Source organism: Pygoscelis adeliae, unplaced genomic scaffold (genome assembly GCF_000699105.1).
Source record: "Pygoscelis adeliae isolate BGI_AS28 unplaced genomic scaffold, ASM69910v1 Scaffold186, whole genome shotgun sequence".
NCBI classification, from domain to species: domain Eukaryota; kingdom Metazoa; phylum Chordata; class Aves; order Sphenisciformes; family Spheniscidae; genus Pygoscelis; species Pygoscelis adeliae.
In genome coordinates, this window is record NW_008825071.1 from 2,604,951 (window position 1) to 2,619,712 (window position 14,762).

Below are 14,762 nucleotides of genomic sequence, written 5' to 3' on the forward strand. Positions count from 1 at the left end.
CCACAGATGTTCAGAGTTTTCAGTCTTACTGTCTACTAAAGTATGTAGCTAGTAAGGAGGGTAAACCTTACACTTTTGCCCATATTTTTTCAATATTGCTTTAATTACAGTGTGGTGAATAGAATTCTGGCTAGGAGGATGGCACAGTAACTATCTTTAGTCTTTGGCCCTGGCCTGGGAAGTGACTCAATTTCCCCACTCAATAATTCTGTTTTCCATGCTGTTTACAGTTGTAGTTGTCTTGTATCTCCTGCTTCAGCATGTCTTCTCCAATACTATCCTAGGGCAGAAAGTTCTTCAGGAGAGGGACTGTCATTTTGTGCTCCATCTACCTAATGAGACCCTGGTTTCTGACCGGGAGTCCTAGGTTATTACCACAATCTGAATATCTGCACGCCTACAGCAGGGTTAAATACATCTTTGTGAGTGTACATTATGCATTTGATGTAAGAATAAACTCCTGTTTAAAATGTGCCTAAGCACTGATGCTATGCAAGTGTGTGTCTTCAGAGATACAGGTATGTATTGGTATGCATACACAACCACAGAAATATAAAGGGGGGGTGGAGTGGGGTGGGTGGATCTTGAAACCAGTAGGAAATATGCTCTAATTCTTTTTGCCACTTTTGGATAAGAGGATGGGCTTTGTCATAGATGAGTTTACTTGATAGCTGTTTTAACATTTGTGCCAATGTTTTACGCACAAAAGATACATCTTGCAAAGAGCTTTTGATCAAGTGGTCTCTAAAATCATACCTAAACCCCTACAGTCATCATCTGCATCATGATTAGCCATTGCAGCTCAGCTGTATAGCGTCCCTAGGAAATAAGGGCCAGGGAGAACAGTCTAGGTGCATGTGTGCATATGCGTGAACAGGGGCACCTTTTGAAGTACATGGTGTTAATAAAACCCCCCTGATTTTCAGCTACCACTTCTCTGATCAGAATATGAATTAGGCTACAGAGAATAGCCAAACAACAGAAGGCACAGTTGGGAAGAACCGTATTATTCTTATCATAGCCGTCCTCAATTTCCTTCATCTTGCTAGTGTGAGACACACATGGACCTAGTAGTGACAGGCTAAAACAGAATGTGACAAGTAAGCAGTGCTTTGGGGTGCATATGCTGCAAAGGATTTGTTTTTGCAGTTTTCTAAAAATTAATAATGGGAAGAAATCACCTCTTTTGAGGATTGCTTGCATCCTCCTGCTCCTGCACATGTGTTAAATCCAGTTTGCATAATTATTCCCCCATATAACATGTTGTCCTAAATCAGCAATAGTGAACCCATTTTCTGATTCCTGTAAAATAAGAAAAAGGCGTTAAAGAAATGCCTGTTCTGCACAAGGATTCTGCTTGTAGAGATTTAAACGTTCTTTACGTTTTGTCATTGCATACTTAAATGCTTACTGTGCTTTTTTGTGCTTGGTCTGTTCTCGGCTTATGGCTACTCTGTAGTTCTCTTTCTAAGTGTTGTTACTCTTTAACAAGAGTATAGCTTTAGGAATGTTCAGGGTCTGCCTGAAAGGAAAAATTAAAGGCTTTTCTCCCTCTTCTGAGTACTGGACAAGTAGAGTCTTTCATTTCTGTTTCTCTCTAGCTTACCTACTGTCCTTCAAATTTAGATACGGTTTTTAGCTTGCTACACTACCCTGGTGTTCTGTTATTGGTTTTGCACTTTGGAGTTTGTGATTTGTATGAATTTAGTAATTAAGGGGGGAAAAAAGTGAAGGTGACTACTTTGGAAACTAAAGTACTGAATTTCTCCAAAAGTCATTACAACTCAGGCAGTTTCCCCCAGTGAAGAAGGAAACCCAGCTATTTTAGTGGCACTGGAAATCATGAAGAATATTTCAAAACCACCAGTAATCTGCTCAGGTAAATTGCTGTACGCGGCAGTTGAGATCTTTTAATTTCCTAGGGAGCATAGATTTTTATGATGCAGTATCTGCAGTAGCGTTTCCCAGACAATACATATTAGCTCATAAGTCTAAGAAGTGCAGAAAGATGAGGACATTCCTTCGTAGCAGAGCAATGTCCAGGGCATTTTGTGAAATTGTACCTGGCCAAGAAATACAAAGCATCATTGCTGTTGTCTTGGAAATCTCTATGCTTTTTAGGAGGGAGAGAGAAAAAAAAGATACAGCTTGTTAGGCAGGAAGAAAGACTTTTTCAGGTGTTGCGTGTGCCTGTAAGATTTGTGATGCCAGCTTATTTTGGTGTAAGTCATATTCAGGTGTTCTGGAGATTCTGCTACTTAAACAATAACTCTCCAGAATGGTGGATTTAATGAGCAGAAAAGGAAATATTATCAACAGTGCTTTATATGAGATTTTTCGTCTAAGCGGAAATAAAATGTTGGGTGCAATTTGTTTCCATTGTTATGCTATGTATTTGGAAGAAATACATCTTCATATTGCTGCAGTCTCTTTCCAAATACTTGTATTCTTTATTTAGATATAAATCTTTTATATGAATTGTTGATGTGGGCAGTATTTTACCTCACTGAGCTATTTATCTCAGCATTATTATTAAGCATAATGAGAAAAAGCATACAAACCAAACCATCAGAAAGAAGGAAACCTGACTTCTGAGCATGGCAAACACTGAATCCCTGCAGCAACCAATGCCTTCTGCAGGAATTGCAGGTGCTTAGCACTGCTGAAGAAGAAATTCTTAGTATCTGCTGAGAAGTTGGGTTTCTGCTGACTTATAGCAGTTTATCACCTGTTCCTTGCAGGCATGGTAGATATTTTTTAGGAAAGTGCAGGATTGGTACCTACAGTCTCTATTCATTCACAGTTTGTTTTCTGAGGTCTGTTTATCCCTGCCAAAACCAGGACAGTTGTCTTTGCCCTTTTTACCTCTGCTACAAAAAAACCTGACAGAATGATTCTGCCTGTGGGGTGGGAGATTTGGGTAGGAAGGATAGAGAGAATATGGACAGCCTGTGCAAAAGGCAGTCCTAAGTGTTGATTATTAGGTTTGGTGTGAGAATCCGCTTTACCATTTTGGTGCTTCCAAATCACTGGATTCCTTCCCCAGGACACAAAGTTGCTCATTTTCTGTGGTGATGACACAGATGATAATAAATAGATTGTCCCATCTGTTCCCATTTGTGTCACAACAGTTCTCTGGTAGCAACTGCTCAAATGGAAAAGTGATACCATAAAAAGCATTCTTGGCTTTTAGTTGTTTTGCAGTGGTGTATGTGTGTTTGAAATGGGAGAAGATTAGCGCTGTGAAACCAGCTAGCTCAGTAGGCCATCAACTGGGAGGTTGCGAAGAAGCATGAGGAGAATGGATATTTTTCCACAGTAGACCTAGAACTGCTATAGGAACATGTCAGGCTAATGTCTTCTTCATCCTGGTGCTTTCAAAAGGGGGTTGTAAGAAGCTGAGATGTGGGAGTGAGTAGTAGAGACACATCCCTTTTGGTGGTTCTCCCTGTGAGTCCTATCTGTTCTATGGAAATGAGAATTTTTGACTAGTCAAGCACAGAGCAGGGAGTCCATCACCGGTATTTAGGAATCATTTATATTTATCTTTTGGTGGTTTTTATAATAAGATCACAAGTGGCAAGGCATATCCAAATGTCCAAGTGCATGGGTATCTGGAAATATCTCTCTGCTGTGTACACTGCAACAACCCTGCTTTTAATAGGATTAGGTCAATCCTTTCATTTTTTTTATGTCTTTCCTGCACTTTTTCAATTTCTTACTAATCATATAAAAATAACCTTTTCAGTGGCAATAGAAGTGGCCCTTTTGTGTCTGGAAGCCATCTCAAAAGCCATGCATTGTTTCTCATTTTTTTGACCACAGGTCAGTTTAGAATGCATATTTGCACTCAGAGAAGTGTATTGTGGCTTTAAACTTGGAGCATTGTCCATGACAAATTTAAATGAGCTTGACTTCAAAATAAAATGCTTGCAATTTAAAATAATGTTGTGCGTAAGAACACAGTGTCCCTTTCTGGTGGGACCACAGAGGCTTAATAACTAGCATTACTTTTGGATGAACATGTTTAACGGCAAGCTTTCTACTCATTATGCCACAGCACCAGTCCTCTTGTGCATTCTTCCTGGTGCTTGGAAAAGATGGAGCAGCTTATCAAAGAAGTTTAATCTTTTCATTGGCTGTTACCCATCTTAATTTTTCAGTGTCATATTAGGTATTGACTTTCTTTTGTCAGACAGGCTCCTCTGTAAGAAGCTGTAACTTTTAGCGTGCAAGAAAGGCCGTATTTGTTCTTGTGCATGTTCATGCATGTGTGCATTTGTGATGAGTCTTTGGGGTTTTTTTCCTATTCAGAGGTGCTTCACTAGCATTGGAAAAGGTGACTAAATGAGATGATATGAAGTGCTACCTGGTGACCACTTAGGCAGAATATAAGCAATTAAACTCTTACTTGTTTTGCACCTTCAGGGAACCTGTAATATGGCTCAAGAGAGAAACTCTTATCTTCAACAAGACCCCATAGGGCTTAGCTTAGGTGGGAAGGGGACAGAGCTCAGATGGTGGCATGCACTGCACAGCAGAGAGGGATCTGTTCCACAGATTTGGCCAAGCACAAAGCTGCAGCTCCTGCCAAGGGGCTGCAGCAGCTTCATCCCACGTTGAAGGCTGAGTCTTACCTAGAAAGACAGTCTGTGCCCCATGGCACCTCCCTGCTCAACCTGGATCTAGAATGGGTGTTTCACCTTTGAGAACAGTTTAGGATATTGTGTTTGTTGATAACGTCGTTTTCTTTCTTATATCTTCTGCAAGGTACTTCCTGTATTTCCACAATTCCATGATTGTTTTTCCCCAGGGATGAGGGAGGTAAAGGCAAAGAGAGTGCTTTGCCAAGACGAAGAACAACAATGACTTGTAACCCAACGCTGTTTTAATTGTGCAGGCTGCTGCTGACAAACAAGCCGGTCTTTCTGCCAAACATACGATTTTCTTCAAGGTATTGATCTCTAGAGGGGAGTCTGACATCCCTTCCCCTTTTTCACCCCCATGAAGGGCTGTGAACTGCACTAGCTGGAGTGGAAACTGGGATGTTATTTGATTGATCGGCCTGAGGGTGTATGTTGGCAAGTCCAGTCAGTTGCAGTATCTGTAGGCAAATGCTCCTTGTGGCTGGTGGTAGCTTTTGCTTGGGTTCTCATCTCAAACAAAGAGCAGGGTCGGAACCAGGGCTCCTAAACACAGCTTAGAAATTAAACATTTCTCTCAACCGTGACAAACTAAAACCTTTAGGAATGGAAAGGAACCAGGCTGGTTAGAAAGTAAAAAGGGAGGAAAATGGGGATGGCTGTGGGAATGTTTGGGCAATCCTTCCCCCAGTCCTGGAGGCCCTAGAAAACTTGATTGCATAGTGCTGCTGCCATGCCTAAGAGGAGTTGTATCTAAGGTGGTGTGCACCCAGTTCCCTTCAGTAGCTCAATGTCTTTATGCTGTCCTTCGTACTTGCTTTAAGATGAGAAATCACTAAACTAGAAAAAGAAAGGAGATTTGGTTTGGTAATACTGTCATTACCAGAATGCCATGAAAGAAGCAATTTACTTAAAGAGAAAATACCTGTTATGTTATACCTAACCGTCCAGCTCAAGTATGCTGTCTCCCATGATGGCAAACAGCAAGTGCTTGCAGAACAGCAGAACAGCAGAGCGAGTATGAAAACAGTGTGATCCTCATCTACTGATCCTGCTTAAAGCCATGAGGGAGCTTCTGAACCAAAAATGCAGTTGGATCACTCTGTTTAATAGTGACTAGAGGATCTGTCCGCCATGAATTTGTTTAGTTCCTTTTGGTTCCATCTAACAGGTCCTTAGTTATGGTATGCACAGTGTGGAAAAAATGCACCCTTTAGTTCATTTGAAAATTGATGCCTCCCTTGTTCTCTCTCCTCTTTTCCCCTTGCTTCTGTGAGAAGTAGTGAAGGGTTTTTCCCTTTCCACATTGAATGAATTAATGGTTTGAAGCCATTTGGGACACTCAAAGGCGCTCACGTGATATTCAAACTGAGGACAGAGCATTCTCACCCGTATGCAAAGAAAACCTCTTCCATTCAAAATGGTTCATGTACAAGCAGAGTCTGTGAAATCCAGGGAGCACATGTTCCCAGGGACACATGGTGTTCCCTGCACCTGTATGTGAGCTTGCAGAGGTGAAGAGCTCTGTTGGGGGGAGCAGACTGCTGGCCAGAAAGGGCTGATCATACTTGTGTGTTCATTCCCTGAGAAACCTGGAGCACCACTGGAGGCTAACGCCCTTCTGCTGTTCCCCGCAGGAGGACAAAGCAGTGCATCAATCCCAAACTGGTCCATTTGCTTCGGTTTTAAGAGCTTAATCCCGGAATATATCTGTATATCTGCTTATCAGACTTTATAGAAGTTCTCTGTTGAAATGTCTCCATTTTCTCCTTTGGATATGTGTGTGTGTTTACACATAAATGTATATGTGTGTATATACATGTATGAATACGTAGAATTTACTATATATAACTAAGAAAAAAATTGATTTGGTGAAGGGAAGGGTAGAAAACTTATCATAATGGAACATTGTGACTGCGAATTTTAAGCCATGACAGCCAAGAAATTCAAAATTATGTTTCCTGCAGCAACCGTAATTTGTCTATGCTGGTCATAAATACAAAAGTGTAAATCTAGGAGTATACACACTAATACAGGAAACTTCATTATGTGCAAGGGGGCTAAGTTACAGTTGTAAATTTGCAAATTTGAATTTCATGCCTGTTATGTGTTTAAATTTCCTATGATAACACTGAATTAATGTCATTTCACCATGGAATATATTAAGAAAGGCTTAGCAATTACAGGACCGTAGCTTTCATTTAGATGAGAATATGACATTGCATTAATACAGTATAGTTTATGTATATATTTCTCCAAAAATGGGCAATGCAGGACTGTTAAAGCTTGACAGCCGTGATGCTGCTACGTCTCGTATTTTTCTGACTTAGACTGGTGATGGCAGTAAAGCATGGCTGGCTTTTTAATAGTTTGGCTGCTGTGAAGTTGCTAACCCAGTTTTTGGTACGTGTTGTCATTAACCTTGCGTTTGTGTTGCTGCTGTCAAAATACAGGTACAGCTTTTTCCTCTGCCATATTTGTCGCTCGTTTGTTGTGTCCCCCCGTCTGCAGCCGGCAGCAGGGAGGGAACCGAATGAACAGCCACAGCACATAACTTCTCCTGTCCCCTCGGCATGTTGCACTCACGGTTACTGCATCTGGGAAAACTTCTTTTTTTCCCTAATGCCAAATATTTGTGGAAAGTGCTGAGGTTCATCCTGTTTTTCAGGACTCCGGACTAAAGACACTATGTGGCCTTGTGCTGGCTTATTCCCCAGCTGTTTTTCCTCCAGAGGTGGGGGCTTCTGCCATGTATTGTATTTTCTCTCCTGTGCAGCTGTGAGGTAGCTGGATCCAGGCTAGCTGATGATCCTTTGCTGTGTGTGGACACGGTGACCGCTTGATTCCTGGTGCCCTAGTGTGGCAATATACACAGAGCTCAAGTATTTGCTATTTTATGCTGACAGATGAGTTCTGGTGAATCCTGTTGCTGCTTAAGACAACTGTCCCCCAATGCCTCAAGCTGCTGCAATACTTCATCCAGCATATATTAGCATAAACGACTGAGAGAGGCAATTTGCAGCTGGCTACGGCGGGCTGTGAACTGCAGTGGTGGAGGAACAGGCACGTGTTTGTTTTATCAGCTGCTGCAGGGGCAGTAATCTCGGGCAGAAAGGTAGAGCAGAGGGCTGGGGATGAAGAATGCCCTAAACTATCACAAACCCACGTAGAAGAGTCACAGCCCTGAGTTTTCAGTGATGCAGTCCTCAGGTACATCTAGGCATGGGCGAGGCAGGCTGGCAGAGCGCTGGTGTCCAGCTACTCATTTCTATACTAAAATTAGCATCCTGAGAGGGAAAAGCTTGCAGTTTTAGTAAGTATTTGGCTTATTTATTAAGCAGAGAAGGAAGTGTGACTAATGACTATTAAACATGTATCACTGAGGGTGGATCATCATAAGCTTCCATTTTATTATTAAAAAAAAATTATAGTAATTTAGTACTCCTAAATGCTTTCATCTTGGGTGACTGAAAAATGCGATGTCATTATTTGCAATATTCCCTACAACATGGCCTCAGCGGAGTCCTACAGATAGTGTAATTACTGGGAAAGCACTCTTGTTTTCCAAGGCTGTTGAAAAATGTCAAAGATAGTGCACTGCAGTGTTTGAAATGGAAAGTAAACAGAACATTTAAAGTAGCGCTGTGGTGAAAAGCTCTGATGGGACCAAAGAAGTGGTACAGAGTTGTCTGTGCATGGGCAGTGCTCTCCGCCAGGCCTGGCCAGCGCCTTGCAGCAGCACTGTGCAAGGGGGATCAGTTCTACCTTTTCCCAAACCTCTTTTCAGCTCCCCAAAAACCTAAGGGGGGTGGTCAGGCAGTGGAAGGAGGGACAGCAGGGCTTCCAGGCTTGGGCAGCATACTAGGAGTCGGCCAACACACAGGCAGCAGAGCCAGCCAGTGTCCTGTTAGCTTCTCCGAGCATTGTGCTGGAGCACACCTAAGTAGTGAAGAGGACGTAGCTAGAAGTGGTGGCTGGAGGTGAGAGCAGAGCAGAAAATGTAGTGGGAAGAACACATTGCTCTCAAGGGGAGCTTCTAAAATGTCTGTAAATTCATAAGGAAACAGTCTTTGGGGCTGCCGTTTGCCTTGAACCTGAAAAGGGATCAAAATCAATGGGCTTTAGACTGCTCTGTTGTTAAAGGGCAGGAGAGTTTAGAAAGGAGGACAGTGATGACAATGGGATCTGTTGGACCACAGTATGTATTTGCTGGGATGCCTGAATATAAACTTAGTAATTTCATTTCGATCTGCCAGTTGGAGACTCTTGTCCTATGCTCTTCACGTTTTAGGTGTAGCTAATAAACAATTATGTAGCTCATGTAGCTCTACAACAAACAGATCAATACGTTTGAGAACTAGGAATTTTATCCTTATACTAACTTTAGTGTTGATATAATACTTACTGCAGTGATATTGACTGCAGCCAGGTGGTGAAGGGACAGTATAATATGGGATTATTGCCTTGCCTTTTACCATAAAAGATTTTTCTGCATTATAAGGCTCTGAGAAAAAGTTAGTACCTAATAATAATAATAAAGTTACGCTTACTGTTTTAAGCATTTGTCCTTCCAATCTTTTTAACACACACAAGCATACACACATGCGTGCACACACAAAATTGCAACAATTCTGTATCTAGGCTAGTAACACCATGGATTGAGTCGAAGAAGCAGTTTTCTTATAGACTTGATAATCCAGGAGAGCCAGACCCTACAGTTTATTACATCTTTGAGTAACTTTGCTCACGTGGAATTTGATGGCACTGATAATGTAAGTCAGACTGTTCCAGGTACATTTGCAAGATCTGACCACATTGGGTCCTTTCCCTTGTAAGTGGGAAAAAGAGTGCTGTTTTCATCTGCCTGACATAATCCTGCTTCTTTTGAAATTGATAGCAAATACTCACTCAGTATGAATTGTGGGTACTCTGCTCCTTTTGGGGTTTAGGCTATTACTGAGTAACTCGAACATGTAATTATTTTTCTTTAGCGTCCTTGTAAGTGTGGGAATGAGAGTAGGTACCTGCCCAAATGGAGTGGTCATGCTTAGGTTCACGAGCCACATCTTCTGGTTGAATAACTAAATGTCCTGAAGCTGGGAGTTCAGGATTAGTTTTGGATTAGTCCCCACAAGCTTTGAAGTGTGTTCAGTAGGTTGCTGAAATATAGTAGCGGTAAATATAGTGGTAGATAGGGGTGAGGTGAGAATATAGAGGTCTGCTGCAGGATTATATCTTTATTTACAGTAGCACATCTATTGGGTTGTTGACTGAGGAGTATCTCCGGCATTTGCAGCTGTGACTTTTGTATAGCAGGGGAGATGTTTACAATTCATTCATTAGTGTTTTTTCAAAAGCTCTTGTGTGATGTATTTATTGTGCAAGTTTTTTTTAATTTGGGGTACAGGATAAGAATTCATTTGACAAGTTTATTCCTTTAACAAGTTGGATAATCATTTGTGATTCACAGTTTTATTCACTGGGGGGGTGGGTTATTAATTTAACTTGCACTGTATTCCTTATCAGATATTTATTGACTGGTTTACACTGTACAGAACAGGATTTGAGTAAATCAGCATGCTGTAAATTTGCCTTTTTTAACAGGTTTATTGCTTTAGCAGGTATTCACTTAGGATTTCGCTGCTCCTGGGAATCATAAAACATTCCCAGGCATGGAATACATTTTTGAGTGAGATAATATACTGTATAGACCAAGGTGTACGTATCAGCTGTCTTATACATATAAGCAAAATAAGAAAAGATGTTTTCTCCCCAGCAATCTTGTGCAAAAGTACTTATTTCAACTGCAGTGCATTAATGGAAGGCAGAAGTAAGATATTGCATGACCTAGAGGGCATGAAAGAAGACCGTTACCATTTTCTTTTCTTCAAAGGGGGAAACGTCTCAGCAAAGACGAGATCTGAAACCCATTGACTCCAGGGAAGTTTCATCAAGACTGAAAAATTAATAATTGTCTTGTTTTGTTTCTCTTTCTCTTCCTGTTTTTGCAAATAACAAGTTACTCTGTTCTGACCACAGGATGACGTCTTCCTGTCTGCAGCAAAGATGCCCCTTTATGTTTAAGGGTCTGATGTGGTACTTGTGGAATTAATAATTATGCTAACAGCAATACTTTTTTTGTTGTTGTAGATGTTTGGATGTCTGTAAAAACTACTGGGAAGTGAACTGATCCCTCTTTTTAAGCCAAAGTGTGTTTCTTATTGTAACCTTTTAATAAGAAGGCGCCTACTGATAAGACTTTCTTAGAAATTGGACAGTACAAATAATAAACATGTCGTGCTATATAAGAATGATATAAAATACATATAAATTTTATACATGGACATGATAAGAATTTTTGAATCTGTAAAAAATCTGAAAAATGCTTTTAAAAAGTGCAATTCTACCCAGTGAATAATCATGTTAAAATGATCTCTTCCTTTTAAATGGCTCTCATCCAAAAGTGTATTCAGCCTCATAAATACTGATTTTTAGCAAACAAAACAAGTTTTTTTTTCTTCTGAATGAATGAATCAAAGTGGTTATGAGGGGATCTTTAAAAGACATTTCCTAGTATAAAATCTTGCGTCTCAGTTGTTTATGAGGTCAGTTTGCATTTCAAAAAGCATTTCAGAAAGCTTTTAAAATGTGTGCCGTGTATGTTATACAAGTTCAAAACAGTCATAGGTATACCTACCAAGTCCAGCCACTTATAAAGGTATGTTTTTTAATTTTTCTAGCCACTCAGCAGATACCCACCTTTGATCAATGACATCTCCTTTTGGCTGCCTTCTGAGACATACTCTAAGAATGATTTCTATGATTTGGCTCGAACCGTTGGTGGAGACCTGATAGAAAAGGTTGTCCTAGTGGATGAATTTACCCATCCAGAGTAAGTAAAACTATTAACACATTTTTCATGTGGTCAGAATATAAATATTTTATGAATATTTTTATTCTGTATACCAAGAAATTATTGATTCTTACAGCGTTTGCACATTTCATTTTTTAGCTCCAAAACATTTTTACAACGCTTTCAAGAATAAATATTTTTGCTTAAAAACATTATCTTATATTTCAGTTTTGTACTAGTACTGAGCTTCTGGTATTCAGACTGCAACCCAAATGTGTTGTGCTCAGTTAATCACAGCAGCAGTGGACTACCTTCCTCCATACATCTGCCAGTGTGTGACACTCTTATCCATAACTTGTCTGATACTCTAGTCCTGCTCTTCACTGGGTGACTGGTGTTTGTCTCCTTGTTCTCTTCCTTTCTTTTTCTAGCCCTGATTCACTAGTAGACCTTTACTATAAATGTCAGGGCTCATAATGATTTGTTGCAGAATACTGTTGTTGGTGTTCAACAGGGAGAAAAAGACATACTTTGTTCCTTTCTTTCTGACACTTATTTACACTGTTGGAACAGTCTCTCAGGCTTCAGAATACCTTCTTATGGATATAGCAGCACTGACACGACCATTGGGTGCACAGGTTACTTGTCCAACTGATACTATCAGTTGTCTCAAAAACTGACAAGTATCAGCTATTACATATGCACTCTTTATCAATTTGCTGTTTCCAAATCAAGAAGTAAATATGCTGCTGGCTACCCAACTTTCGAAAATTGGGTTTTAAAATAATTTCTCTTCTTGAAGACTTTTTTGGTGCTGCAGAAAGGCAGGTAGTAAACCTAACTGCAGTGTTTTTTGAAGATGATAGGAAAATACTTCGTGCCGTGCCCCAACACCTATAGATTTTTATATTTTTTTTCTTTCTACCTCCAGGTATTTGACCCTATTGTTCTTTTGAATTTGATGTGTGTTGCAGACCGGATGGATAGATTATTCTATGGCCTAGTTTTCATGGTGGTTCAGTGGATTAATATTTATTTGTTGGGTTTTTTTTTTTCCTTCTTACCCTTTTTGTGTGGTGTTATATAAGACTGTTTCTGCTGTGTGAAGAAACAGAAGTGCCAATGGAATTTGTGTGAGCATCTGAAAGCTTTGAGTCATTAATTCTTGAGTGGTCCTCACATGCAAATCTTGCGAAAGGATCTTAACCCTATACTCAAAACGGTGTGTCCAGCAGAGAAATACAGGCTAGGATAAGATAATGAGTACTATTCATTGTAAAGAACAATAAGACTGTATCTTACAGAGAAATTCAAAAGCAAATTTGTTGCGAGTATGCATAACTTGTTGTCACTTGGACTGCACCATAGTATCATTTAGCACTGCTGAAAATATATTTAATTGTCTTCTACCGTGATGGTTCTGATACAGTACAATCAACATTTTTTGTAAAAATTGGGATGTTAGACCCATTTTTGGAACTGGTCATTTCCATTCATTCATGCCGAATGTTCATTGTCTGTATAGCACTTCTGTGTTCATTGCCACTTTGTGTCTACAATCTTCCTGGTGATACCAAACATGCGATCATCTTTGTTGTTACATCATCTCCTGGGGGAAAATCCTTTGTGTAGTGTAAGCAGCTCTTCCAAGGCTGAAGGTTTGGAGAAATCTTGTTCCCTGCTCCCTCAAACAGAGGCAGTATTACTCTGTGATTACTCTTGCAGCTCACTGGAGGAATCCACGTACACTGGGAGGGCCTCGCCAGCAGCTCTGCATCAGTCACGGCTCAGCTCATGGGCCATGCTTCTCTTCTTTACTGAGAATATTATCTTCCATACTAATAGAGTGGTGAGGTAGGGACAGGATTTGCTACTCTGGATTTCTACTATATGTGTTTTCTCCTTTGATATGCTTTGACACATCCTGAACATATAGCAGGGGTGACAGTTGTTCAGTACAAGATCATTTCTTTCTCTGCAAGGAATACACCTCTGGTTCCCTCTGTGACTTCTGCAAACAGATGGGAAGGATGACTGCCCGCTGAGAATTGTCACACAAATTTAGGACTTTCCTAGTATTGTCCTCTAAAGCCATTAAACCCTCACTCAGCAGACATCCATAGTGTTTTGACACTACAAGGAGGAAACATTTCCCACCTTCATGTTTGAAGAATTTGGGTGGTGACACTAATGGATTGTTGGTAAGTGATGTTGTAGTCCTCTTAGTTTGTTCAACTGCAACAACAATAAAAGAAACCTTTTAAAATGTCCCATTAAAAACAGTAATTCCAAGGACATCTTCTACCTCACTAAAAAAAGAATTATAGATAAGGACCATAACATAATGGTTACTTTGCACTTTCTTCTTAGAACAGGGTGTATGCAGATATGTAACTTTTGCAGACCGATGACATAAGCCATGTAAGTCATTTTGTCTGTTCTCTAAAGCCTTTGGAAGACTGACTCTTTGAAAAGAGTGTTCTGCTTAGTCTTAATTCCAAGATAATTGCCTTGTTACAGGGACGATACAGTGGCTTCTTTAATTCAGTGTTGCAGAAAAGCCTCTGGGCACAGAAATTAACGTAAGAGATCCTCAGTGTTGCTATGGATCTGTATGTTACAGATCTAGATGCTTGTAATCATTATCTTGAATTTGTAGTGATTCTGGTGTGGAGGATGGGAGAAAAGTGTATAGGATAGGGAAGCCTGCAGTGCTGCTGTCTTGAATGTTAGTTACTTACAAGCAGCTTAATAAGTTCATGCTTGTAGTTAATCACTTCTGGAATTTAAAATTCAGACTTTTTTCATCCTTTATAAATACCAGTTTCATGAGGAATTAGGACATTTGGCAGTCTTATTTTCCTTCTTAAACTACCTTTCTTAGTTATAGGACTATAAAGATTGGAAAACAGAAAATGCTATACAAATAAAACTAATTTAGAACACAGAAAGAGGTCTTTTAATTAAGATCCTTTATAGAGGCTGTTTGTGTGACACTGTGTAGTTACCTTACAGACTTTTCTGTGGTTCAGAAACCTTTCAAGGTTCCACTGGGCTTTGGACTGATAACCACGCTCCGGTACATTGTAATTATGGTGTGTATTAGCAGTGAAAATGTATTCCTCTACAGGGAAAAGGAAAGGGGGGTGAAAAAAGCATGAGACAAGTAATTGTTTAAACAAGTAAGAGATGTCTGGGAAAAAAAGTAAATCTTGATTATCCACTTCATAAGGTGATAATGTTGAGACATCTTCCAGGAAAGCATA

At 40.1% G+C, this 14,762-nt stretch overlaps 1 protein-coding gene across 3 annotated transcripts in view; it reads left to right on the forward strand.

Moving 5' to 3' along the window:
- The window catches only part of FARS2 (phenylalanyl-tRNA synthetase 2, mitochondrial), a 246,633-nt gene that overhangs the window by 149,335 nt on the left and 82,536 nt on the right, over positions 1–14,762 (forward strand). For all 3 annotated transcript variants that reach the window (XM_009326457.1, XM_009326458.1, XM_009326459.1), the window contains exon 6: positions 11,384–11,535. In XM_009326457.1, the coding sequence (XP_009324732.1) occupies positions 11,384–11,535 (152 nt within the window). The remainder of the gene's footprint in view (positions 1–11,383; positions 11,536–14,762) is intronic.